This window comes from Haliotis rufescens, unplaced genomic scaffold (assembly GCF_023055435.1).
Source record: "Haliotis rufescens isolate VD_foot unplaced genomic scaffold, xgHalRufe1.0.p SCAF_1, whole genome shotgun sequence".
Lineage (NCBI taxonomy): Eukaryota > Metazoa > Mollusca > Gastropoda > Lepetellida > Haliotidae > Haliotis > Haliotis rufescens.
The window spans coordinates 93750505-93778136 of NW_025963779.1; the positions used below are offsets into that span (position 1 = coordinate 93750505).

General features: G+C 39.4%; 1 protein-coding gene across 2 annotated transcripts in view; it reads left to right on the top strand.

The window, feature by feature from the left end:
• Nucleotides 1-27632, top strand: part of LOC124124605 (hemicentin-2-like) — a 368103-nt gene that overhangs the window by 299278 nt on the left and 41193 nt on the right. For both annotated transcript variants that reach the window (XM_048403772.1, XM_048403774.1), the window contains exon 6: nucleotides 7412-7432. In XM_048403772.1, coding sequence (XP_048259729.1) covers nucleotides 7412-7432 — 21 coding nt within the window. The remainder of the gene's footprint in view (nucleotides 1-7411; nucleotides 7433-27632) is intronic.

The window sequence follows — 27632 nt, forward strand, 5'->3', positions numbered from 1 at the left end:
TTCTGTACAGTCATCTTGATGCCAGTGATAGTTGGACAACTGTTGTATTCTTCTATCATGCTGTAATCGTTACCCTAACCCTGATGTTATAATTCTGTACAGTCATCTTGATGACAGTGATAGTGGGACAACTGTTGTATTCTTCTATCATGCTGTAACCCTAACCCTAACCCTAACCCTCATGCTATAATTCTGTACAGTCATCTTGATGCCAGTGATAGTGGGACAACTGTTGTATCCTTCTATCATGCTGTTACCCTAAAACTAACCCTAACCCTCATGCTATAATTGTGTACAGTCATCTTGATGCCAGTGATAGTTGGACAACTGTTGTATTCTTCTATCATGCTGTAACCCTTACCCTAACCCTGATGTTATAATTCTGTACAGTCATCTTGATGCCAGTGATAGTGGGACAACTGTTGTATTCTTCTATCATGCTGTAACCCTAACCCTAACCCTAACCCTCATGCTATAAATCTGTACAGTCATCTCGATGCCAGTGATAGTGGGACAACTGTTGTATCCTTCTGTCATGCTGTAACCCTAAAACTAACCCTAACCCTCATGCTATAATTCTGTACAGTCATCTTGATGCCAGTGATAGTGGGACAACTGTTGTATTCTTCTATCATGCTGTAACCCTAACCCTAACCCTAACCCTGATGTTATAATTCTGTACAGTCATCTTGATGCCAGTGATAGTGGGACAACTGTTGTATCCTTCTGTCATGCTGTAACCCTAAAACTAACCCTAACCCTCATGCTATAATTGTGTACAGTCATCTTGATGCCAGTGATAGTGGGACAACTGTTGTATCCTTCTATCATGCTGTAACCCTAAAACTAACCCTAACCCTCATGCTATAATTGTGTACAGTCATCTCGATGCCAGTGATAGTGGGACAACTGTTGTATTCTTCTATCATGCTGTAACCCTAAAACTAACCCTTACCCTCATGCTATAATTCTGTACAGTCATCTTGATGCCAGTGATAGTTGGACAACTGTTGTATTCTTCTATCATGCTGTAACCGTTACCCTAACCCTGATGTTATAATTCTGTACAGTCATCTTGATGACAGTGATAGTGGGACAACTGTTGTATTCTTCTATCATGCTGTAACCCTAAAACTAACCCTAACCCTCATGCTATAATTCTGTACAGTCATCTTGATGCCAGTGATAGTGGGACAACTGTTGTATCCTTCTATCATGCTGTTACCCTAAAACTAACCCTAACCCTCATGCTATAATTGTGTACAGTCATCTTGATGCCAGTGATAGTTGGACAACTGTTGTATTCTTCTATCATGCTGTAACCCTTACCCTAACCCTGATGTTATAATTCTGTACAGTCATCTTGATGCCAGTGATAGTGGGACAACTGTTGTATCCTTCTATCATGCTGTAACCCTAACCCTAACCCTAACCCTCATGCTATAAATCTGTACAGTCATCTCGATGCCAGTGATAGTGGGACAACTGTTGTATCCTTCTGTCATGCTGTAACCCTAAAACTAACCCTAACCCTCATGCTATAATTGTGTACAGTCATCTTGATGCCAGTGATAGTGGGACAACTGTTGTATCCTTCTATCATGCTGTAACCCTAAAACTAACCCTAACCCTCATGCTATAATTGTGTACAGTTATCTCGATGCCAGTGATAGTGGGACAACTGTTGTATTCTTCTATCATGCTGTAACCCTAAAACTAACCCTTACCCTCATGCTATAATTCTGTACAGTCATCTTGATGCCAGTGATAGTTGGACAACTGTTGTATTCTTCTATCATGCTGTAACCCTTACCCTAACCCTGATGTTATAATTCTGTACAGTCATCTTGATGCCAGTGATAGTGGGACAACTGTTGTATTCTTCTATCATGCTGTAACCCTAAAACTAACCCTAACCCTCATGTTATAATTCTGTACAGTCATCTTGATGCCAGTGATAGTGGGACAACTGTTGTATCCTTCTGTCATGCTGTAACCCTAAAACTAACCCTAACCCTCATGCTATAATTGTGTACAGTCATCTTGATGCCAGTGATAGTTGGACAACTGTTGTATTCTTCTATCATGCTGTAACCCTAACCCTAACCCTGATGTTATAATTCTGTACAGTCATCTTGATGCCAGTGATAGTGGGACAACTGTTGTATTCTTCTATCATGCTGTAACCCTAACCCTAACCCTAACCCTCATGCTATAAATCTGTACAGTCATCTCGATGCCAGTGATAGTGGGACAACTGTTGTATCCTTCTATCATGCTGTAACCCTGAAGCTAACCCTTACCCTAACCCTAACCCTAACCTTCATACTATAATTCTGTACAGTCATCTTGATGCCGGTGATAGTGGGACAACTGTTGTATTCTTCTATCATGCTGTAACCCTAACCCTAACCCTAACCCACATGCCACAATTCTGTACAGTCATCTCGATGCCAGTGATAGTGGGACAACTGTTGTATTCTTCTATCATGCTGTAACCCTGAAACTCACCCTTACCCTAACCCTAACCCTCATACTATAATTCTGTACAGTCATCTTGATGCCAGTGATAGTGGGACAACTGTTGTATCCTTCTATCATGCTGTAACCCTGAAGCTAACCCTAACCCTAACCCTAACCCTCATGTTATAATTCTGTACAGTCATCTTGATGCCAGTGATAGTGGGACAACTGTTGTATTCTTCTATCATGCTGTAACCCTAACCCTAACCCTGATGTTATAATTCTGTACAGTCATCTTGATGCCAGTGATAGTTGGACAACTGTTGTATTCTTCTATCATGCTGTAACCATTACCCTAACCTTGATGTTATAATTCTGTACAGTCATCTTGATGCCAGTGATAGTGGGACAACTGTTGTATCCTTCTATCATGCTGTAACCCTAACCCTAACCCTAACCCTCATGCTATAATTCTGTACAGTCATCTCGATGCCAGTGATAGTGGGACAACTGTTGTATCCTTCTGTCATGCTGTAACCCTAAAACTAACCCTAACCCTCATGCTATAATTGTGTACAGTCATCTTGATGCCAGTGATAGTGGGACAACTGTTGTATCCTTCTATCATGCTGTAACCCTAAAACTAACCCTAACCCTCATGCTATAATTGTGTACAGTCATCTCGATGCCAGTGATAGTGGGACAACTGTTGTATTCTTCTATCATGCTGTAACCCTTACCCTAACCCTGATGTTATAATTCTGTACAGTCATCTTGATGACAGTGATAGTGGGACAACTGTTGTATTCTTCTATCATGCTGTAACCCTAAAACTAACCCTAACCCTCATGCTATAATTCTGTACAGTCATCTTGATGCCAGTGATAGTGGGACAACTGTTGTATCCTTCTGTCATGCTGTAACCCTAAAACTAACCCTAACCCTCATGCTATAATTGTGTACAGTCATCTTGATGCCAGTGATAGTTGGACAACTGTTGTATTCTTCTATCATGCTGTAACCCTAACCCTAACCCTGATGTTATAATTCTGTACAGTCATCTTGATGCCAGTGATAGTGGGACAACTGTTGTATTCTTCTATCATGCTGTAACCCTAACCCTAACCCTAACCCTCATGCTATCAATCTGTACAGTCATCTCGATGCCAGTGATAGTGGGACAACTGTTGTATCCTTCTATCATGCTGTAACCCTGAAGCTAACCCTAACCCTAACCCTAACCCTAACCCTCATACTATAATTCTGTACAGTCATCTTGATGCCGGTGATAGTGGGACAACTGTTGTATTCTTCTATCATGCTGTAACCCTAACCCTAACCCTAACCCACATGCCACAATTCTGTACAGTCATCTCGATGCCAGTGATAGTGGGACAACTGTTGTATTCTTCTATCATGCTGTAACCCTGAAACTCACCCTTACCCTAACCCTAACCCTCATGCTATAATTCTGTACAGTCATCTTGATGCCAGTGATAGTGGGACAACTGTTGTATCCTTCTATCATGCTGTAACCCTGAAGCTAACCCTAACCCTAACCCTAACCCTCATGTTATAATTGTGTACAGTCATCTTGATGCCAGTGATAGTGGGACAACTGTTGTATTCTTCTATCATGCTGTAACCCTAACCCTAACCCTGATGTTATAATTCTGTACAGTCATCTTGATGCCAGTGATAGTTGGACAACTGTTGTATTCTTCTATCATGCTGTAACCATTACCCTAACCTTGATGTTATAATTCTGTACAGTCATCTTGATGCCAGTGATAGTGGGACAACTGTTGTATCCTTCTATCATGCTGTAACCCTAACCCTAACCCTAACCCTCATGCTATAAATCTGTACAGTCATCTCGATGCCAGTGATAGTGGGACAACTGTTGTATCCTTCTGTCATGCTGTAACCCTAAAACTAACCCTAACCCTCATGCTATAATTGTGTACAGTCATCTTGATGCCAGTGATAGTGGGACAACTGTTGTATCCTTCTATCATGCTGTAACCCTAAAACTAACCCTAACCCTCATGCTATAATTGTGTACAGTCATCTCGATGCCAGTGATAGTGGGACAACTGTTGTATTCTTCTATCATGCTGTAACCCTAAAACTAACCCTTACCCTCATGCTATAATTCTGTACAGTCATCTTGATGCCAGTGATAGTTGGACAACTGTTGTATTCTTCTATCATGCTGTAACCCTTACCCTAACCCTGATGTTATAATTCTGTACAGTCATCTTGATGACAGTGATAGTGGGACAACTGTTGTATTCTTCTATCATGCTGTAACCCTAAAACTAACCCTAACCCTCATGCTATAATTCTGTACAGTCATCTTGATGCCAGTGATAGTGGGACAACTGTTGTATCCTTCTGTCATGCTGTAACCCTAAAACTAACCCTAACCCTCATGCTATAATTGTGTACAGTCATCTTGATGCCAGTGATAGTTGGACAACTGTTGTATTCTTCTATCATGCTGTAACCCTAACCCTAACCCTGATGTTATAATTCTGTACAGTCATCTTGATGCCAGTGATAGTGGGACAACTGTTGTATTCTTCTATCATGCTGTAACCCTAACCCTAACCCTAACCCTCATGCTATAAATCTGTACAGTCATCTCGATGCCAGTGATAGTGGGACAACTGTTGTATCCTTCTATCATGCTGTAACCCTGAAGCTAACCCTAACCCTAACCCTAACCCTAACCCTCATACTATAATTCTGTACAGTCATCTTGATGCCGGTGATAGTGGGACAACTGTTGTATTCTTCTATCATGCTGTAACCCTAACCCTAACCCTAACCCACATGCCACAATTCTGTACAGTCATCTCGATGCCAGTGATAGTGGGACAACTGTTGTATTCTTCTATCATGCTGTAACCCTGAAACTCACCCTTACCCTAACCCTAACCCTCATGCTATAATTCTGTACAGTCATCTTGATGCCAGTGATAGTGGGACAACTGTTGTATCCTTCTATCATGCTGTAACCCTGAAGCTAACCCTAACCCTAACCCTAACCCTCATGTTATAATTGTGTACAGTCATCTTGATGCCAGTGATAGTGGGACAACTGTTGTATTCTTCTATCATGCTGTAACCCTAACCCTAACCCTGATGTTATAATTCTGTACAGTCATCTTGATGCCAGTGATAGTGGGACAACTGTTGTATTCTTCTATCATGCTGTAACCCTAACCCTAACCCTCATGTTATAATTGTGTACAATCATCTTGATGCCAGTGATAGTGAGACAACTGTTGTATTCTTCTATCATGCTGTAACCCTGAAACTAACCCTAACCCTCATGTTATAATTGTGTACAATCATCTTGAAGCCAGTGATAGTGGGACAACTGTTGTATTCTTCTATCATGCTGTAACCCTAAAACTAACCCTAACCCTCATGCTATAATTGTGTACAATCATCTTGATGCCAGTGATAGTGGGACAACTGTTGTATTCTTCTATCATGCTGTAACCCTAACCCTAACCCTAACCCTCATGCTATAAATCTGTACAGTCATCTCGATGCCAGTGATAGTGGGACAACTGTTGTATCCTTCTATCATGCTGTAACCCTGAAGCTAACCCTAACCCTAACCCTAACCCTAACCCTCATACTATAATTCTGTACAGTCATCTTGATGCCGGTGATAGTGGGACAACTGTTGTATTCTTCTATCATGCTGTAACCCTAACCCTAACCCTAACCCTCATGTTATAATTCTGTACAGTCATCTTGATGCCAGTGATAGTGGGACAACTGTTGTTTTCTTCTATCATGCTGTAACCCTAACCCTAACCCTAACCCTCATGTTATAATTCTGTACAGTCATCTTGATGCCAGTGATAGTGGGACAACTGTTGTATTCTTCTATCATGCTGTAACCCTGAAACTCACCCTTACCCTAACCCTAACCCTCATGCTATAATTCTGTACAGTCATCTTGATGCCAGTGATAGTGGGACAACTGTTGTATCCTTCTATCATGCTGTAACCCTGAAGCTAACCCTAACCCTAACCCTAACCCTCATGTTATAATTGTGTACAGTCATCTTGATGCCAGTGATAGTGGGACAACTGTTGTATTCTTCTATCATGCTGTAACCCTAACCCTAACCCTCATGTTATAATTGTGTACAATCATCTTGATGCCAGTGATAGTGAGACAACTGTTGTATTCTTCTATCATGCTGTAACCCTGAAACTAACCCTAACCCTCATGTTATAATTGTGTACAATCATCTTGATGCCAGTGATAGTTGGACAACTGTTGTATTCTTCTATCATGCTATAACCCTAACCCTAACCCTAACCCTCATGCTATATGGCTGTACAGTCATCATCATAAGGGGACAACACTTGTACCCTGCTAGTGCATGGTTTGCTCACAGTTAGTGGGTGTCGGGCCTGAACTCAGCATGGTTGAGGATCTGAATCTATTATGCTGTGAGTTCTTTCTGCTGATCTTTTTCACGTCTACCACAACCATGCCACATTTCTACATCCCAAGCTTGTCAATGCAAATTTGATAGCCTTGAAATCACGCTAATTGACATGTTTATTAGAAGCATGTTTGGGTGAGTCACCAATCTGATCTTGTCTTTTACTTTCTCCACCACTATCATTTAGTGTCTCAACATGGTTACCACTGATAAAAAAGCAGCAATTTCACCTCATTCTTGTACGTCAAATGGCGATGCATCATGTTGACATACCCTTTGTAGTATTTTCTTGTGTAAATTGACGCCGGAATCAGTGACTGTCACAACTCCATGAACTGCTCCTCATCATCCTCGTGTGATCCCATATATATGTTGTGTATATATATAGTTGTCCATAACAACAACAACATCCTGATGCATGTTATACATCTTCCCCTCCCACTGAGTGTGTTTATCTACTGTTTCAGGTCCTCCCATCACAGATCCAGGTATGTAGACAATATAGGGGAACTACTACACTGATTGTTAGCTCAGTTCACCTCCACACAATATAGGTAAAAACTACTACACTGATTGTTAGCCCCAGTTGACCTCCACACAATATAGGTGAACTACTACACTGATTGTTAGCTCAGTTCACCTCCACACAATATAGGTGAACTACTACACTGATTGTTAGCTCAGTTCACCTCCACACAATATAGGGGAACTACTACACTGATTGTTAGCTCAGTTCACCTCCACACAATATAGGTGAACTACTACACTGATTGTTAGCTCAGTTCACCTCCACACAATATAGGTGAACTACTACACTGATTGTTAGCCCCAGTTGACCTCCACACAATATAGGTGAACTACTACACTGATTGTTAGCTCAGTTCACCTCCACACAATATAGGTGAACTACTACACTGATTGTTAGCTCAGTTCACCTCCACACAATATAGGTGAACTACTACACTGATTGTTAGCTCAGTTGACCTCCACACAATATAGGTGAACTACTACACTGATTGTTAGCTCAGTTCACCTCCACACAATATAGGTGAACTACTACACTGATTGTTAGCCCCAGTTGACCTCCACACAATATAGGTGAACTACTACACTGATTGTTAGCTCAGTTGACCTCCACACAATATAGGTGAACTACTACACTGATTGTTAGCCCCAGTTGACCTCCACACAATATAGGTGAACTACTACACTGATTGTTAGCTCAGTTCACCTCCACACAATATAGGTGAACTACTACACTGATTGTTAGCTCAGTTGACCTCCACACAATATAGGGGAACTACTACACTGATTGTTAGCTCAGTTCACCTCCACACAATATAGGTGAACTACTACACTGATTGTTAGCCCCAGTTGACCTCCACACAATATAGGTGAACTACTACACTGATTGTTAGCTCAGTTGACCTCCACACAATATAGGTGAACTACTACACTGATTGTTAGCTCAGTTGACCTCCACACAATATAGGGGAACTACTACACTGATTGTTAGCTCAGTTCACCTCCACACAATATAGGTGAACTACTACACTGATTGTTAGCCCCAGTTGACCTCCACACAATATAGGTGAACTACTACACTGATTGTTAGCTCAGTTGACCTCCACACAATATAGGTGAACTACTACACTGATTGTTAGCTCAGTTCACCTCCACACAATATAGGGGAACTACTACACTGATTGTTAGCTCAGTTCACCTCCACACAATATAGGGGAACTACTACACTGATTGTTAGCTCAGTTCACCTCCACACAATATAGGTGAACTACTACACTGATTGTTAGCTCAGTTCACCTCCACACAATATAGGTGAACTACTACACTGATTGTTAGCTCAGTTGACCTCCACACAATATAGGTGAACTACTACACTGATTGTTAGCTCAGTTGACCTCCACACAATATAGGTGAACTACTACACTGATTGTTAGCTCAGTTCACCTCCACACAATATAGGTGAACTACTACACTGATTGTTAGCTCAGTTGACCTCCACACAATATAGGTGAACTACTACACTGATTGTTAGCTCAGTTGACCTCCACACAATATAGGTGAACTACTACACTGATTGTTAGCCCAGTTGACCTCCACACAATATAGGTGAACTACTACACTGATTGTTAGCTCAGTTCACCTCCACACAATATAGGTGAACTACTACACTGATTGTTAGCTCAGTTCACCTCCACACAATATAGGTGAACTACTACACTGATTGTTAGCTCAGTTCACCTCCACACAATATAGGTGAACTACTACACTGATTGTTAGCTCAGTTGACCTCCACACAATATAGGTGAACTACTACACTGATTGTTAGCTCAGTTGACCTCCACACAATATAGGTGAACTACTACACTGATTGTTAGCTCAGTTCACCTCCACACAATATAGGTGAACTACTACACTGATTGTTAGCTCAGTTCACCTCCACACAATATAGGTGAACTACTACACTGATTGTTAGCTCAGTTCACCTCCACAGCTGTTACTTGGCGATCATCGAACATTGTCATAGTTATGTACGCCTCCCTCTCCACAACATCTGCACCAGGGATGCTTGTTGCAGCTTACAGAAGCTGTTCTTTGGATTAGTTCTTTCAAAATAGCTGCGATGAATCTGACTAGCATCAGAGATAGGATTGCGTTTACTAGTATATAAGTCAAGCAGCATACAGACATATTTTAAAGCCTGAATATGAAACAGGTTAAACAAGTCTTTCTGAACAAAACAAGACAGGTTGTCATTATTCATTCATGTGTTGCCATAATTGTTAAGGTATATGTGCCTGCTTTTTTTTAGTCTACAAGACTTAAAGTCATGGCCAATTGTCTGTCTGTTACATTTGTGACATCTCCACTGAAATTAAAAGGTCTATGCAGCTGAAACTCTGTAGGACTGATCCCAGCTGTGGTGTCTCTAAATGCACTTCACAGAGTTCCAGTAAGATGTTAAACAGTCCTGCCAAAGGTGGACATATTGAAATGTCATTTTTGGCCATAACTCAGCCATTTCTGCATGTATCATTATGAAACTGGATAGGCAACAAGTATGTTTTTAGAATTTTAATATGTTTTTGGCATATTAAGATTTTTGATCCACTTATGAGCTTTGACTTTAACGTACCCCTTTCTCTTGTGTTTTTCATATTTTCACTATATTTTCAACATCTCCTAAAACAACAAGGCCTGACACTGTGTATGAATGACCAAGCCATTTTGTCTCTAAAAGCTGCTCACAGAAGTCCAATCCGATTTTAAACAAGGTTGCCATGGTGGCATAATGTCATTGCAATCAAAGGGGCGTTGGGGTAGCCTAGTGGTTAAAGTGTTCGCTCGTCCTGCCAAAACCTGAGTTCGATTTCCCACATGGGTACAATGTGTGAAGCCCACTTCTTGTGTCTCTGCCGCAAAATTGCTGGAATATTGCTAAAAGTAGAGTAAAACCATACTCACTCACTTTGCAATAAAAAAAGCAGGACCACGGGAACTGTGACTGGTCAAGCTGTTAAAAATATCCAGCAAAAGCAATCAGCTGTACCAAAGTGCAATGCTTATAATTATTATTGTTTTAAATGTCTAGAGTAAAAACTGCAACTGAAATCACATGATACTGAAATATTTTATTCCTGCTAAAATAATTGTTTTAGATACAATTTCTACTGATCATTGCTTCAAAATTCTTTCAAGTTATTTTAATAGTATTTCTTGAATCACAGGTAGATGTAGGAGAAAATGGGTGTACGGCTGATTGCTATTTTCGGCTTAATCTCCTCGTATGAAACAATGTCTAGCAGAACAAGAGATACAATGTACATGGAATATGATCATGTCTGCTGATGTTTTATCACAAATTTCATAATTTTATTGACCAAGTTTGTCATTACATGTTTGTTCACCTGAACAGACACGTGTAGTTTTATACTGCACATAATACTTCCAAAATACTGCACACCTGGTATGTAGAGGGGTGCACACTATTGTCCGGAAAATACACCAATATGTTAAAAACAAATTTCTTTTTAATGTTTAGTCCAGTTATGAACTTTGACTTTCACATATCCCCATTTTTCTCGGCTCCACATTTAGAAAACCCATTAATGATTATCAATCGGACATCAATTGTTTCAAAATGTATTGACATTTTGCATAATTGAAATTTGCAGTGTTTCCTTACATGTATGTTGCATTTTTTGCAATATTATGAATTTTGACCTTGATTAAACCCTCACAACGTAATAGTTGGTGTCACCAAAGTGAAGATGCTGCTAAGGGCAATAAAACTCAAAGTAGGTGCAAAATTGGAAAATCCTACCTTTGACATCACTGCACATATGCAATATTCAAGAATATTTTTCTTCAAATAGTGACCAAAGAAACTTTTTAAATTAAGGAAAAACTGAAATATTTCCTAATAGCATACAAATATTTTAAATAAGTTTGCTGTGAAAAAAAGATATAGTTTCTTTCAGTTACAAATACGGTCAAGTCTCGTTAATCCGACACTCGTTAATCCGACAATCGGCTTTATCCAACACTAATGATAGGAACTGATTAAATCAGTGCTATTTAGACCCGTTAATCCCACAGTCTTGCACTCCGACTCCGACACACCAAATTTGCAACGAATTACCGAAATCACTCATTGATCAGTCTCGTTAATCCGACACAGTGATCAGCGTACTCCGTGGTCATCTGCCCACGAGTACACAGCCAGTGTTTTGATGCGAGACAAATCGGCTGGTAGCTGCATATTACAACCGATGCAGAGATAAACTTGCTTAACAATAAACAATTAATGCTTTAAATACAGGATTAATCACATGATTAGATTACCTCATTCTTATTAAAATCAGATACAAGTTCTCGCTACATCCCATTACAGGTCACAACATAACAACCTTTAGCAAACTATGACCGACCAATGAAATGACTAACAGGAAGTCAACGTTAGCCACTAAGAAAGTAGCTTTCTCAAGCTTTGCGGTACCAGTTTCAAACTGGCGACTTCCATTCCAGTCTATCCTTTTTAAATTATTTTGAATAAGTCATACAGTCTGTAACAGTTATTTTGTGCTAAGCTTTAGAGTTTGCATGATGAGAAAACATATTCCGCTAACAATGTAATATAACAATATGAATATTTCATTTTTCATTTTTTATTACTTGTTTGTATCGTTACCTATGGTGTAGTTGTCCGATTTTCAATCACGAACGTTGATACTACTTAATTTCGTTTATCTGACATTCTCGTTACTCCGACATAATCATATGCAACCAACGATGTTCTAACGGGACTTGACTGTACATCTTTGAAAAAAAATATTGAAATTCAGAAAACTAAAGTAAGGAACCAAATCACAATGCTTATTAAGAACACTGTTGGATAAAAGAAATATATTCCCTGATAATGACATGGGTTCTTATTGTTTAAAGGATCTCATGCAGTAGAACAGATTCATGAGGAGAGCCATGGGGGCAGGCTGAGGTTAGCAGCGGGTTCGTTCGAGTAATGAAAAAGAGGCCAGCTGCAGATTCGTTATTCAAAGACTGTATATTAAACAACTACAGCAATGTGGTCAAATACACTGAAACTCATGTTTTAAATGAGTACAGGTGTTGGATATTTTAGTCAGGATATATCAGAAACAGTGTGAAGAAACTACACGTTTAGAGGATAGTATTCAGTTCTTGTTTAATGTCACATAGCACTAAAAGAGAGATGCTCACCCTGGATGTGGGTGAATAATGAATATCTGGATAACTGAGTCTAAGAATATAAATTGTAAAAACAATAAAGATCAATTACAGCCTGATTAAGTATGTTTTTCATAAATATAAATAACTTTTTAATTTCATTTTATCACTCAAAGATCAACATCTGTAATTATTGCCATCACAAAAAAACAAGTGATTATTAACTACTTCGTAATTAGGTTCACATGGTACAAAACCTGTAGTAAGATCAACAACCTATCTAAATAACTGGCATTCTTTTGGTAAAATTTCATAGGCACTGTTGATTAGGAAAACAAGGTAATTGTTGAAAGAATTTTGCCAATCTGAAACAAGTATATAACAGGTGTAAATTCAAATACTATACATGTTAAAATTGCAAACGAAATTCCCAAATCAAGGCGGAAAAGAAATGAGGCTGAATCAATTTATAGACCTGTCATTAGTTTGGTCAAAGAATCCATAGATCCGTTATTTAGACTGAGTGACAAAGTTTGCGCACGGTTCAGAATGCGACCTTGTGTAGGGGGGTCTTCAGGAAGTCAAGTGGATGGGTATCAGAGTAAAACATTAATGGGATGGACCAAAGAGGTTAATTTCTACAATTAATAACACATTAAGCTTAAAGGGGCACTGATCTAACGCAATTCCCCGGGACTGGTTGTTGCCTTTGTTATTGTTTTTTCCCAGTGAGTACCCGGATGTATAGCAGAAATCTAGACTAGTTCGCGACCTCTGCTGCGCCATTCGTAAGCGCATTAGTCACTTTTATGGATACCGGTAGTAATAAGGGCGTATGGTCACATTGATCAACAAAATGAAATACAGTTTTCGAGATAATAAGGAAATGTAGGTATCTTTGTGGGTAGCATCGTTAATGGTGACGAAGTTTTGATAAGTCACTTGCTTGGTAATTTTGCGATTTTCGTTTACAATATTTTGATTTGCAACATAAAGTAAATATTACACCTGAGTATTGCTTTTTTTATAGTGTGCATATTATTTTACTGTAAAAATGTGTAACATATTTATTAAACATCTAAATATTCAGTTATTTTACAAATTGACTGAAAAACATTTCAATCTCTCTATTATTATGATAACAAATTCCAAACATGTTGATGTTTAATGTCATCACCAAGAGACTGAAAATGTTACGTTGAAAAGTACATTTCTATGTTGTTTGGCTTCTAATCCTACATAATAATCTGTTGTGATGTTTGTAGGCCCTTTTGATAGTCTTAATCAATCTGGACAGATTTTTTAGTCAAAATGACTGAAATATTTACACATTTTATAAATTGCCTGAGAGAATCACATTTCACAAATTGAGGGTAATATATATACCCTTACAAAGGAAAAGGCCTGTGAAAACAACGTCTATTGCGCATTGAAGAATTTCCCAACCAAGACGTAGAGAAACAAGAACGAATTATCGGTTCAAATGAAGGAAAACAAAATGCAAATACCATAATTACAACCTACCAAATTTATGTGTATAAATTTTAGGCAGCTTCCTTGTTCGGGGAATGTATCCGTGAATATCCAGGAACAATATCCCACTCGTCTGCAGCTGTACAAAGAAATTAAACTAATTCAATGTCACGTGTCGCTTTAACAATCAAATGTTTTAAAAGATATATATCGTTTCGGGATATTATAACCCGTGTTCGTTTCTCAACTGATCACTTGGATTGTTTCAGGTGTTTTACATAGGTGTCAAGTCTCAATGGTCGGCTGAGAAAGCCCACGTGACAACTATTTTCATAACGTCCACGGTTCCTAAAAGTCCATTGAGTGATAGATAACAATGATCAATCAATCAACGTATTATCAGTTAACCCTTTGAACAAAGTATGTTGTTTTCACATCGGCACTTCACGCCATGATATGAGTGTATTTCCTTTGTTTTAGTAAACCTAGACATGTAAACACTCACTTTTGACATATCCACTGTGCAATATAACAGTGATTAATCAATCAACGTATTTTCTGTTAATCCTTTGATGACTAGGAACGATCCGTTGATTTACCAAAAAAAGTAAATCAACTGAACATTCATCTCTTGCTTGGCTGCCACGTGCATATTACATAACATGCATTTCACCTCACTTCAAACCTGGATTTAGATTGAATAATTACCCAAGACACAATAAATGCCAAATGGAAACCTTTGTCAGGTAATCTAAGTGGTGCTACCACTAATTGTACCTGTAATAAATTCATTAACTGAGCATCAAGTGAATGACGACAAATACACAAGTGTAGGGTTATACGAGAAAACGTGGATGACAACAAGGGAGTAGTAATCGTATTATCGACGCAATCCGAAATCCGAAAATGTTTTCACTGCATGGATACTTTTTTTTAGTATTAAACTATAACCATCTGGGGTATTTCCAAATGACAACATCTGATGAGCTCCGCCGTTCTTTTTGTCTGTTTGTTTAGGCTGAAGAAAGTAATTAACATGAGCCCTTTGTCGAAATCTTTATAGATCACAGTTAACCAATCAGTGTTTATGCAAAAATGCGTAAAACAAATATTGCCTCCAGCCTCCAAGTTTATTTAACTGTTCTTGCAGACGGTAGCCCAGTCTCTGGTCACGCTCAGTTGCGTTGCGTAACACCCGGGTACTCACGGGGGAAAAAACAATAACAATGGCAACAACCAGCCCGGAGAATTGCGTTAGATCAGTACCCCTTTAACTTAATACTTAAAGGACTTGTACTGAATTTAAACAAACTTGTGTGCCGATTTTTTCTTTTGAAAATGAGTGGTCCGGCACTCTATGTATATTTTGCCTGTCATGCCTGATGCCGGCTTGCACACTGTATATGTTATTTTGGCATATTGATTCAATATTCCACCTCAACCGTAAAGGTTGGCATCTTGGCTGACAAAAAAAACAAATTTCATGTGTTACTCAAATTTAAATATGTGTCTCCTGTTCAAACTGGATAATTCAACAGGGACTTCACATTCTGCCTCTCATCGATCATCATTCTTACTGGGCCAGACAAAAACAGGATTGCACTTTGCGGGGGAAGTTGTTAAGAAAACTCGCACTTCTGGTGTAAATTTATAAATGAATTCATGTTACCGTATTTAATGAGTAAAGTGCACACTTGTATGCAAATTAATCATGTAATTACACTGTATGGCTATAAAAAGTGTTCTTTGTAAATCTGGACTTATGTTTGTAACTTATTTCATTAATTTTATTCAATATTGTTTTAATTAATTTCGGCAAAATCTTGTGTGAAGCGATCGGAAGATCACACAACTCAGCATTATTAATGTCAACCACGGTCAGATTACCGCTATTGACGCCTTGAAACGAACTTTAGTTGACAGAGAATGGATAAATGTATCATAAATGCCATACTTTGACTCGTTAAAAGTTATATTTGTTATAGTTTGACGACTCTATGTCAACACTCAGTTCTCGCGATCACGCGAATACGTGCGTGGGTGCCTTGACGGTGACTGGTCAGACTGGTCAGACTGGTTCAATGTGAAAAATAATAACCGGCAATAGCAATCAGCTGCTTAGCTTAGGGTTATTATTATTTTTAATATGTTTAGTAAAAGCTGCAACTAAATTAACTAGATATTGGATATATTATTCCTGATAAAAAAAATAGTTTCAGATATTTTTGCCGATTCTAGCATTAAAATCGTGTAAATTATATCATTGGGTGTGTCTTGACCGAATCACCGGTAGATTCGAAGAAAACGTGTGTACAGCTGATTGCTTTTTCCGGCTTAGTTTACGAGAAAATACCGAGGTAATCTTAATCCCTGGATGGAAAACAATGCCTAGCAGAACACAAAATACAATTTAAACGGTAAATCAACATGTCTGGTGATTTTTTATCTCAAATTTCGAATTTGTACTGACCAAGTTTCTCATCCCCCCTTCGTTTACCGGACTTCGCTGAAGGGGTACGGTGTCATTTTTTTCTGCATTGATAAGCAAATTTTTTTTCTTCTCCAAAATACTGAATCCACTAGAGGGGTGTGTGCATTATGCATGGGTGCGCACTATACTCAAGAAAATACGGTAGTATTTATCTGACGACCAACAGTCCCCTGTTCTCCATAATCACCTGACAACCATAGATTCCCCATATTCCAAAGTTTTCTGGGAGATCATAACATATATGACGACCGGATTGTCATTCCATCAACAAGATATATGGTAGCCAGAGAAGAAGAGATTCAACAAAATATATGGTATCCAGAGTAGAAGAGATTCCACAAGATATATGGTAACCAGAGTAGAAGAGATTCCACAAGATATATGGTAACCAGAGTAGAAGAGATTCCACAAGATATATGGTATCCAGAGTAGAAGATATGCCACAAGATATATGGTAACCAGAGTAGAAGAGATTCCACAAGATATATGGTATCCAGAGTAGAAGAGATTCCACAAGATATATGGTATCCAGAGTAGAAGAGATTCCACAAGATATATGATAACCGGGCATTCAAGGATTCCACAAGATATTTGATAACCAGAGTAGAAGAGATTCCATAAGACTTACGATAACCGGACAGTCCGGGATTCCACAAGATATTTGATAGCCAGAGTAGAAGAGATTCCACAAGACATATGGTAACCAGAGTAGAAGAGATTCCACAAGATATATGGTATCCAGAGTAGAAGAGATTCCACAAGATATATGATAGCCAGAGTAGAAGAGATTCAACAAGATATATGATAGCCAGAGTAGAAGAGATTCCACAAGATATATGGTATCCAGAGTAGAAGAGATTCCACAAGATATATGGTAACCAGAGTAGAAGAGATTCCACAAGATATATGATAGCCAGAGTAGAAGAGATTCCACAAGATATATGGTAACCAGAGTAGAAGAGATTCAACAAGATATATGGTATCCAGAGTAGAAGAGATTCCACAAGATATATGGTAACCAGAGTAGAAGAGATTCCACAAGATATATGGTAACCAGAGTAGAAGAGATTCCACAAGATAGATGGTAACCAGAGTAGAAGAGATTCCACAAGATATATGGTAACCAGGGTAGAAGAGATTCCACAAGATATATGGTATCCAGAGTAGAAGAGATTCCACAAGATATATGGTATCCAGAGTAGAAGAGATTCCACAAGATATATGATAGCCAGAGTAGAAGAGATTCAACAAGATATATGGTATCCAGAGTAGAAGAGATTCCACAAGATATATGATAGCCAGAGAAGAAGAGATTCAACAAAATATATGGTATCCAGAGTAGAAGAGATTCCACAAGATATATGGTATCCAGAGTAGAAGAGATTCCACAAGATATATGATAGCCAGAGTAGAAGAGATTCAACAAGATATATGGTATCCAGAGTAGAAGAGATTCCACAAGATATATGATAGCCAGAGTAGAAGAGATTCAACAAGATATATGGTATCCAGAGTAGAAGAGATTCCACAAGATATATGGTATCCAGAGTAGAAGAGATGCCACAAGATATATGGTAACCAGAGTAGAAGAGATTCCACAAGATATATGGTATCCAGAGTAGAAGAGATTCAACAAGATATATGGTATCCAGAGTAGAAGAGTTTCCACAAGATATATGGTATCCAGAGTAGAAGAGATTCCACAAGATATATGGTAACCAGAGTAGAAGAGATTCCACAAGATATATGGTATCCAGAGTAGAAGAGATTCCACAAGATATATGGTAGCCAGAGTAGAAGAGATTCCACAAGATATATGATAGCCAGAGTAGAAGAGATTCAACAAGATATATGGTAACCAGAGTAGAAGAGATTCCACAAGATATATGGTAGCCAGAGAAGAAGAGATTCCACAAGATATATGATAGCCAGAGTAGAAGAGATTCCACAAGATATATGGTAACCAGAGTAGAAGAGATTCCACAAGATATATGGTATCCAGAGTGGAAGAGATTCCACAAGATATATGGTAACCAGAGTAGAAGAGATTCCACAAGATATATGATAGCCAGAGTAGAAGAGATTCAACAAGATATATGGTATCCAGAGTAGAAGAGATTCCACAAGATATATGGTAACCAGAGTAGAAGAGATTCCACAAGATATATGGTAACCAGAGTAGAAGAGATTCCACAAGATATATGGTAACCAGAGTAGAAGAGATTCCACAAGATATATGGTAACCAGAGTAGAAGAGATTCCACAAGATATATGGTATCCAGAGTAGAAGAGATTCCACAAGATATATGGTAGCCAGAGTAGAAGAGATTCCACAAGATATATGATAGCCAGAGTAGAAGAGATTCCACAAGATATATGGTAACCAGAGTAGAAGAGATTCCACAAGATATATGGTAGCCAGAGAAGAAGAGATTCCACAAGATATATGATAGCCAGAGTAGAAGAGATTCCACAAGATATATGGTAACAAGAGTAGAAGAGATTCCACAAGATATATGGTATCCAGAGTAGAAGAGATTCCACAAGATATATGGTATCCAGAGTAGAAGAGATTCCACAAGATATATGGTATCCAGAGTAGAAGAGATTCAACAAGATATATGGTATCCAGAGTAGAAGAGATTCCACAAGATATATGATAGCCAGAGAAGAAGAGATTCAACAAAATATATGGTATCCAGAGTAGAAGAGATTCCACAAGATATATGGTAACCAGAGTAAAAGAGATTCCACAAGATATATGGTAACCAGAGTAGAAGAGATTCCACAAGATATATGGTATCCAGAGTAGAAGAGATTCCACAAGATATATGGTAACCAGAGTAGAAGAGATTCCACAAGATATATGGTATCCAGAGTAGAAGAGATTCCACAAGATATATGGTATCCAGAGTAGAAGAGATTCCACAAGATATATGGTATCCAGAGTAGAAGAGATTCCACAAGATAGATGGTATCCAGAGTAGAAGAGATTCCACAAGATATATGGTATCCAGAATAGAAGAGATTCCACAAGATATGTGACAACCAGAGTATAGGAGATTCCACAAGATATTTGATTATGGGAATATAGGAGATTCCACAAGATATGTGATAACCAGGCAGTCGAGGATTCCACAAGATATATGGTAGCCAGAGTAGAAGAGATTCCAGACATATGGTATCCAGAGTAGAAGAGATTCCACAAGATATATGGTAACCAGGCAGTCGAGGATTCCACAAGATATATGGTATCCAGAGTAGAAGAGATTCCACAAGATAAATGGTAGCCAGAGTAGAAGAGATTCCAGACATATGGTATCCAGAGTAGAAGAGATTCCACAAGATATATGGTAACCAGGCAGTCGAGGATTCCACAAGATATATGGTATCCAGAGTAGAAGAGATTCCACAAGATATATGGTAACCAGGCAGTCGAGGATTCCACAAGATATATGGTATCCAGAGTAGAAGAGATTCCACAAGATATATGGTATCCAGAGTAGAAGAGATTCCACAAGATATATGGTATCCAGAGTAGAAGAGATTCCACAAGATATATGGTATCCAGAGTAGAAGAGATTCCAGACATATGGTATCCAGAGTAGAAGAGATTCCACAAGATATATGGTAACCAGGCAGTCGAGGATTCCACAAGATATATGGTATCCAGAGTAGAAGAGATTCCACAAGATAAATGGTAGCCAGAGTAGAAGAGATTCCAGACATATGGTATCCAGAGTAGAAGAGATTCCACAAGATATATGGTAACCAGAGAAGAAGAGATTCAACAAAATATATGGTATCCAGAGTAGAAGAGATTCCACAAGATATATGGTAACCAGAGTAGAAGAGATTCCACAAGATATATGGTAACCAGAGTAGAAGAGATTCCACAAGATATATGGTATCCAGAGTAGAAGAGATTCCACAAGATATATGGTAACCAGAGTAGAAGAGATTCCACAAGATATATGGTATCCAGAGTAGAAGAGATTCCACAAGATATATGGTATCCAGAGTAGAAGAGATTCCACAAGATATATGGTATCCAGAGTAGAAGAGATTCCACAAGATATATGGTATCCAGAGTAGAAGAGATTCCACAAGATATATGGTATCCAGAGTAGAAGAGATTCCACAAGATATATGGTATCCAGAATAGAAGAGATTCCACAAGATATGTGACAACCAGAGTATAGGAGATTCCACAAGATATTTGATTACGGGAATATAGGAGATTCCACAAGATATGTGATAACCAGGCAGTCGAGGATTCCACAAGATATATGGTATCCAGAGTAGAAGAGATTCCAGACATATGGTATCCAGAGTAGAAGAGATTCCACAAGATATATGGTAACCAGGCAGTCGAGGATTCCACAAGATATATGGTATCCAGAGTAGAAGAGATTCCACAAGATAAATGGTAGCCAGAGTAGAAGAGATTCCAGACATATGGTATCCAGAGTAGAAGAGATTCCACAAGATATATGGTAACCAGGCAGTCGAGGATTCCACAAGATATATGGTATCCAGAGTAGAAGAGATTCCACAAGATATATGGTAACCAGGCAGTCGAGGATTCCACAAGATATATGGTATCCAGAGTAGAAGAGATTCAACAAGATATATGGTAGCCAGAGTAGAAGAGATTCCACAAGATATATCGTATCCAGAGTAGAAGAGATTCCACAAGATATATGGTATCCAGAGTAGAAGAGATTCCACAAGATATATGGTATCCAGAGTAGAAGAGATTCCACAAGATATATGGTATCCAGAGTAGAAGAGATTCCACAAGATATATGGTATCCAGAGTAGAAGAGATTCCAGACATATGGTATCCAGAGTAGAAGAGATTCCACAAGATATATGGTAACCAGGCAGTCGAGGATTCCACAAGATATATGGTATCCAGAGTAGAAGAGATTCCTCAAGATAAATGGTAGCCAGAGTAGAAGAGATTCCAGACATATGGTATCCAGAGTAGAAGAGATTCCACAAGATATATGGTAACCAGGCAGTCGAAGATTCCACAAGATATATGGTATCCAGAGTAGAAGAGATTCCACAAGATATATGGTAACCAGGCAGTCGAGGAATCCACAAGATATATGGTATCCAGAGTAGAAGAGATTCCACAAGATATATGGTAGCCAGAGTAGAAGAGATTCCACAAGATATATCGTATCGAGAGTAGAAGAGATTCCACAAGATATATGGTATCCAGAGTAGAAGAGATTCCACAAGATATATGGTATCCAGAGTAGAAGAGATTCCACAAGATAGATGGTATCCAGAATAGAAGAGATTCCACAAGATATGTGACAACCAGAGTATAGGAGATTCCACAAGATATTTGATTACGGGAATATAGGAGATTCCACAAGATATTTGATTCCTGGAATATAGGAGATTCCACAAGATATGTGATAACCAGGCAGTCGAGGATTCCACAAGATATATGGTAGCCAGAGTAGAAGAGATTCCAGACATATGGTATCCAGAGTAGAAGAGATTCCACAAGATATATGGTAACCAGGCAGTCGAGGATTCCACAAGTTTATGGTATCCAGAGTAGAAGAGATTCAACAAGATATATGGTATCCAGAGTAGAAGAGATTCCAGACATATGGTATCCAGAGTAGAAGAGATTCCACAAGATATATGGTAACCAGGCAGTCAAGGATTCCACAAGATATATGGTATCCAGAGTAGAAGAGATTCCACAAGATATATGGTAGCCAGAGTAGAAGAGGTTCCAGACATATGGTATCCAGAGTAGAAGAGATTCCACAAGATATATGGTAACCAGGCAGTCGAGGATTCCACAAGATATATGGTATCCAGAGTAGAAGAGATTCCACAAGATATATGGTAGCCAGAGTAGAAGAGATTCCACAAGACATATGGTATCCAGAGTAGAAGAGATTCCACAAGATATATGGTAGCCAGAGTAGAAGAGATTCCACAAGATATATGGTATCCAGAGTAGAAGAGATTCCACAAGATATATGGTATCCAGTGTAGAAAAGATTCCACAAGATATATTGTAACCAGAGTAGAAGAGATATTCCACAAGATATTTGATTACTGGAGTATAGGAGATTTCACAAGATATTTGATAACTGGAATATCTAACAATAGTTATCATTGTGTATAATTCTAAGAATACTACCTCTATTACATCATAGCCATAAATTCCTGTTTATGCTTAGAACCACACTACAATTTTTTAATACATTTTCAACAGACGTCCTCTTCACTGCCAACATATCTAATAGTTGTGAGGGAAACCCTATCCCTTGTCAGAGACGCCATTGCGCAAGGCTGGAATCACCTCACTTCTTTCAACCCATGATCCTCATCAACTAGATGCAGATATTTGGGGAGGTGGGAGGGATTAATTCCTGATGTAATAGAGGTAGTATTCTTAGAATTATACACAATGATAACTATTGTTAGATAATTCTTGTGAATACCCTACCTCTATTACACCATAGCCAGTATACACCAGATGGACAGGTGGGATCTGGTATCTAGCATCCCTTATATATTTGGCTTTGTGAAGTGGGAATACAAGGATTGTATTCAAAAGGGACCAAACGGGATATGTCTAATAACCTAACTTTCAAGGCTAGACATAGAGAAAAAACGTCATATTATGGATATAATATAAATATATTTAGCCACAAATGTGATACTTAGACATATTATGACGTCACTTCCGGTGATGACATTACCTGTGACGCCACTTCCAGTTGTCATTCAATCACCTCGTTTTGCGATATATGTCTTCTATGATCTCATATCACCTTAAGAGATTAAAAGGCGTTTTCTCTGCTTTCTGTGGGGTTGAGTTGCTGTAATGAAATATCTCAAGGCTCTTATGGGACAAAGTAATCTGTCCGGATAGTCCACACTTTTACTTAAGGCTGGTATTGTATATTGCCTGTGCCCGAGTGGGCCAAAGGTTGACGACTGGTTTTTGGCAATAAAATCTGGAAGTGATCTGAACGACAGTGATTTCCAAATCTTGGGTATGAGTTACAGTGGAAATGTCAATAGCGTGTAATTCTGAAACACGAGCCGCAGTGGCCATGGCTAGGAGAAAGGCAGTCTTCCTGGAAACTAATAGTAATGTCGCACTACTCATAGGTTCATAAGGTGGTTTCATCAATGCTGACAATACTATAGATAGATCCCATTTTGGAAATATACGAGGTGTTTTAATGTCTTCCAGTGCAAAAGACTTCATGAGTCGATTCAGTACTGGGTGGGTACCTTTAGATAGGCCATCATGTTGTAATACTGATGCCAGGGCGGATCTATAGCCTTATATAGTGCCATGTCACAATTTCTTGTTGTTTCTGAGATAGAGCAAGAATTCAGCAACTATAGGTATCGTTATGTCCACATCTAAATAATTTCTTATTCTCCACTCAACCAACTTGTCCCATCTGTTATTGTATAGTGCAGATTATGCGGGTCTCCATGAGCTTGCCACTCTTCGTGCAGCTGATTTAGAGTAACTGGCGGTTTGCATCTTATTCGAGATAACTTCAAAGCGTGAAGTTGGAGATTGTAAAAATATGTCTGTGTCAGTAAATCGTGACGTACCGGGAGTTTTAGAGGTTCTTCCACTAGGAGGGGTAGTAACCTTAGAAACCAAGCCCTGTTTGGCTATGCCGGGGCTATGAGAATTTTGACGCAGTCTGTCTCTTCTATTTTCTCCAGAACTCTGTCTAGAAGAGGGAAATGTGTAAGCGAACATTCCCTCCCAGTCCATAGATAGAGCGTCGACCTGGAGAGCTAGCGGGTCTGGTACAAGGCTGACGTAGACTGGTAGTTTGTTGTTGAGACATGTGGCGAATAGATCTAGGTTTGGAGCATCCCATAGGAAGGTTATTTGAATATTTCGGGATGTAGTGACCATTCCGTGGGTACTATCTTGTTTTTCTGGGATAGGTAATCTGCTAGGATATTTAACTTGCCCAGTATATGTCTTGCTTCAATCCTGCAACTCACTGAGTCTACCAAGGCAAATAAACGTGTAGCCTCCTTAAATAAAGGCTGAGACTTTGAGCACCCCTGGTGCTGTATGTAAGCAACCATGGTCGAGTTGTCTGTAGCAATCTTTACTGATGATACTGACGATCTTGCCATGCTTCTAGGGCTAGATATGTGTAACTCCTTTTCTTGGGTGGACCATTTTCCCTGTATTGTAACATCGTCCATATGGGCACCCCAACCCTCTCCTGACGCATCTGTGTAGAGTTGATGTAGGGTGGTGGGATATGAGAGTGGAATACCGGGCATGACATTTTGACGAGTCAGCAATGAAGTTCTGAGATTCAAACTTGTGGGGGTTGAATTAAGGCTTCCACCTCTTGGTCTTTGGTGATATTCATCCAATTTTGCATGGGACATAACTGTAGTCTGCCTCTGTAGGTTAGATCTTGGATAGAGGTGAGCGTGCCGAGGCAAGACATCCACCAGCGTCTCGGTTTGATGGGCTGATCAAGTGCACGTGATATCATCTCTTCAACTCTTGAATATCTGTCCTCTGGAGGGGCTACTATACCCTTGTTGAGTAGAAATCTTGAACCTATGTAGGTGATGTCCTGTGTGGGTACTAATTCTGAGGGTGAACCAGGAAACCTAAGTGTGTAAGTAGTTGAATAAGGCACACTGTATTTAATCTGATTTGCGATTTGTCCTGATCGGCCGATAGGAAATCGTCTATATACATGTATCTATGTAGCCTTATGAGCTTTATATGGGCGAATCCGATGATGGGATTGGTGATGCTGGTGAATAACCATGGGGCGATGGATATGCCGAATGGAAGTACCCTGAACTGGTATCTCTGACTGTTGACTGTGAAGCGCAGATAATGACAATGACTTGGATGGATGGGGACGTGAAGAAAGGCGTCTTGGAGGTTTATGCTTATCATCCAATCTGCTTTTTTTAAGGCATTCTTCAACTTCTTGATAGATTCCATCTGAAACTTAAGAGGCTTTTCCAGATAATCTTTGTTTAGGACTTTTAGATCTATGATTAATCGCATCTCTGAAGAATTCTTCTTTGGTACCAGGAATACTGGGGAGTATAGAATCCAAGAGTGGTGTCTGACTCCTTTAAGATTCTTTGCAAGTAGTTTTCGTATAGCCACCTCTGCTGCAATTAACTTTCGTCCTGATAGATGGTATCAGGGTCCAGTAGGATGGATGACTAGTCTTGGGTGTTTTAAGAAGTGAAGTTTGTAGCCTCTTCTTATTCCTTCGAGTAGCCATGACTCGTCTGTGATGGCTTCCCAGTTGTCTGAGTACTGCATAAGACGACCTCCGACTGGTCCCGGAATAGGGGGAGTGCTGAACTTGGGTAGTCTTGGGTCCATGTCTGTGAGACAGGCTAGTTTGACGGGATTCAATGTGGTTGTAGCATTGATCTTCTGAAGTTCTAAATCGTTGTCCACTGGGCAGGCAAGGTCGGTAGGATCTGAAGGAATCTGTAGATCTCTGGTTGAGTCATTTCCGGCGGTATCCCCCTCTGAGACTTCCTCTGCCTCTTCCTCTCTGTGAAGTTGGATGATCATCTTTGTAGTTCCTATACTTGGAGTGAAACGATCTGTCCTTCCATTTAGAGGCTCCAAAGGAATCCCCACCAGAATTCACTTGATGAGATCTAGGATTCTGTTGTTGATGCTGAAGCTCTGCAGGCCATTTCTGGATCTTGGATGCCAGTGAGATTGTGGATTCTTGAAACTTCTGACTAGTTGATGATGCAATGGCTTCCTTCACTGACTTCAGTCTGCCGTTGAATATCTGTGGAGCTGTAATAGGCTGTGATAGCATGGATCTTCTTAATGGCTCTGGGATCATATGATGAACTTGCTGTAGTAGATGATTTCTTTGTATGAGCAGGAACTGTGCTGACATCCAAACTTGTGCTGATTGAAGATCTTCCTGCATCTTCAGCATATGGTCCAGTGAGCTGTGAATAAACCCAGTCTGCTGTAGTGTCATCTCCGTGGGGGTGTCTAAGGGAAGACCTTCGCTATGATTGTTTGAGGGAATGATGTGGCGAATTCCAGCTGCAATCCAGTTAATATATGAACTGATATTAATCATCTGTTTATTGATGTCAACGCGCATCCTGGTATTAGGTTTCTTCACCAAATCATAGAAATCTTCATCAATACTAGGCTGTTGTGTGAAGGGGGCATCGTGTGTCCTGTAAGCACTTTTATTAATAGCCAGCATACCAAGTCTGATATTATGCGCCGATGAAGCGTTCAATGATGCTTCGATTTTCTTGATGATGTCATCAATATGTGATGGACAGGGGAGGGTATGAAATCCTTCAGTCTTGCTGACAGGTTCTTCATACCCAGCACGTTCTAACAAGGGTTTGGCAGCCGTTTTGTCTTTGTTATCTGGTTTTAAGGCCAGCATCAGATTATTAAGTTCTGCAATGATATCTTTAATGGAATAATTATTTGGTTTGTAACTATCCCCTGTAGTAGAGTCTCCAGTGCATGAAGAACCAGTGTTAGCAATAGAACCGCACCCCCTGCTCGTGGTATAGAGTGGAAATAGGTTGCTTCTTCCAAGCCTAGATTATCCACCTTACCAGTTGCTTCCGGATGTACACGACTGGTTACATTAAAACCTGAAAGGTACATCGATTCCTTAACTATATTGGGAGAGTGGGATGAGCGACGAGATCTCTTCTCCTCAGAAGGCGAGACGGCGTCCCCACGCGACACTCGCTTGTTACCCACGTGATTATCTTTAGGAGTCACAACGGACTTAATCACTTTCTTACATGAAGCAGATGAATATTTTGCTGACACCCTAGTGTTCTTCTTATAATCAGGGTCATTGAGCCATGCCTTAGAAAGTTTTTTAAATCTTCTCCTTAGACAAAGGTTCACAATAGCTGCACCTTGATTTTTGCGTGCAACTGCTTTTCTTGCATGATAGGCA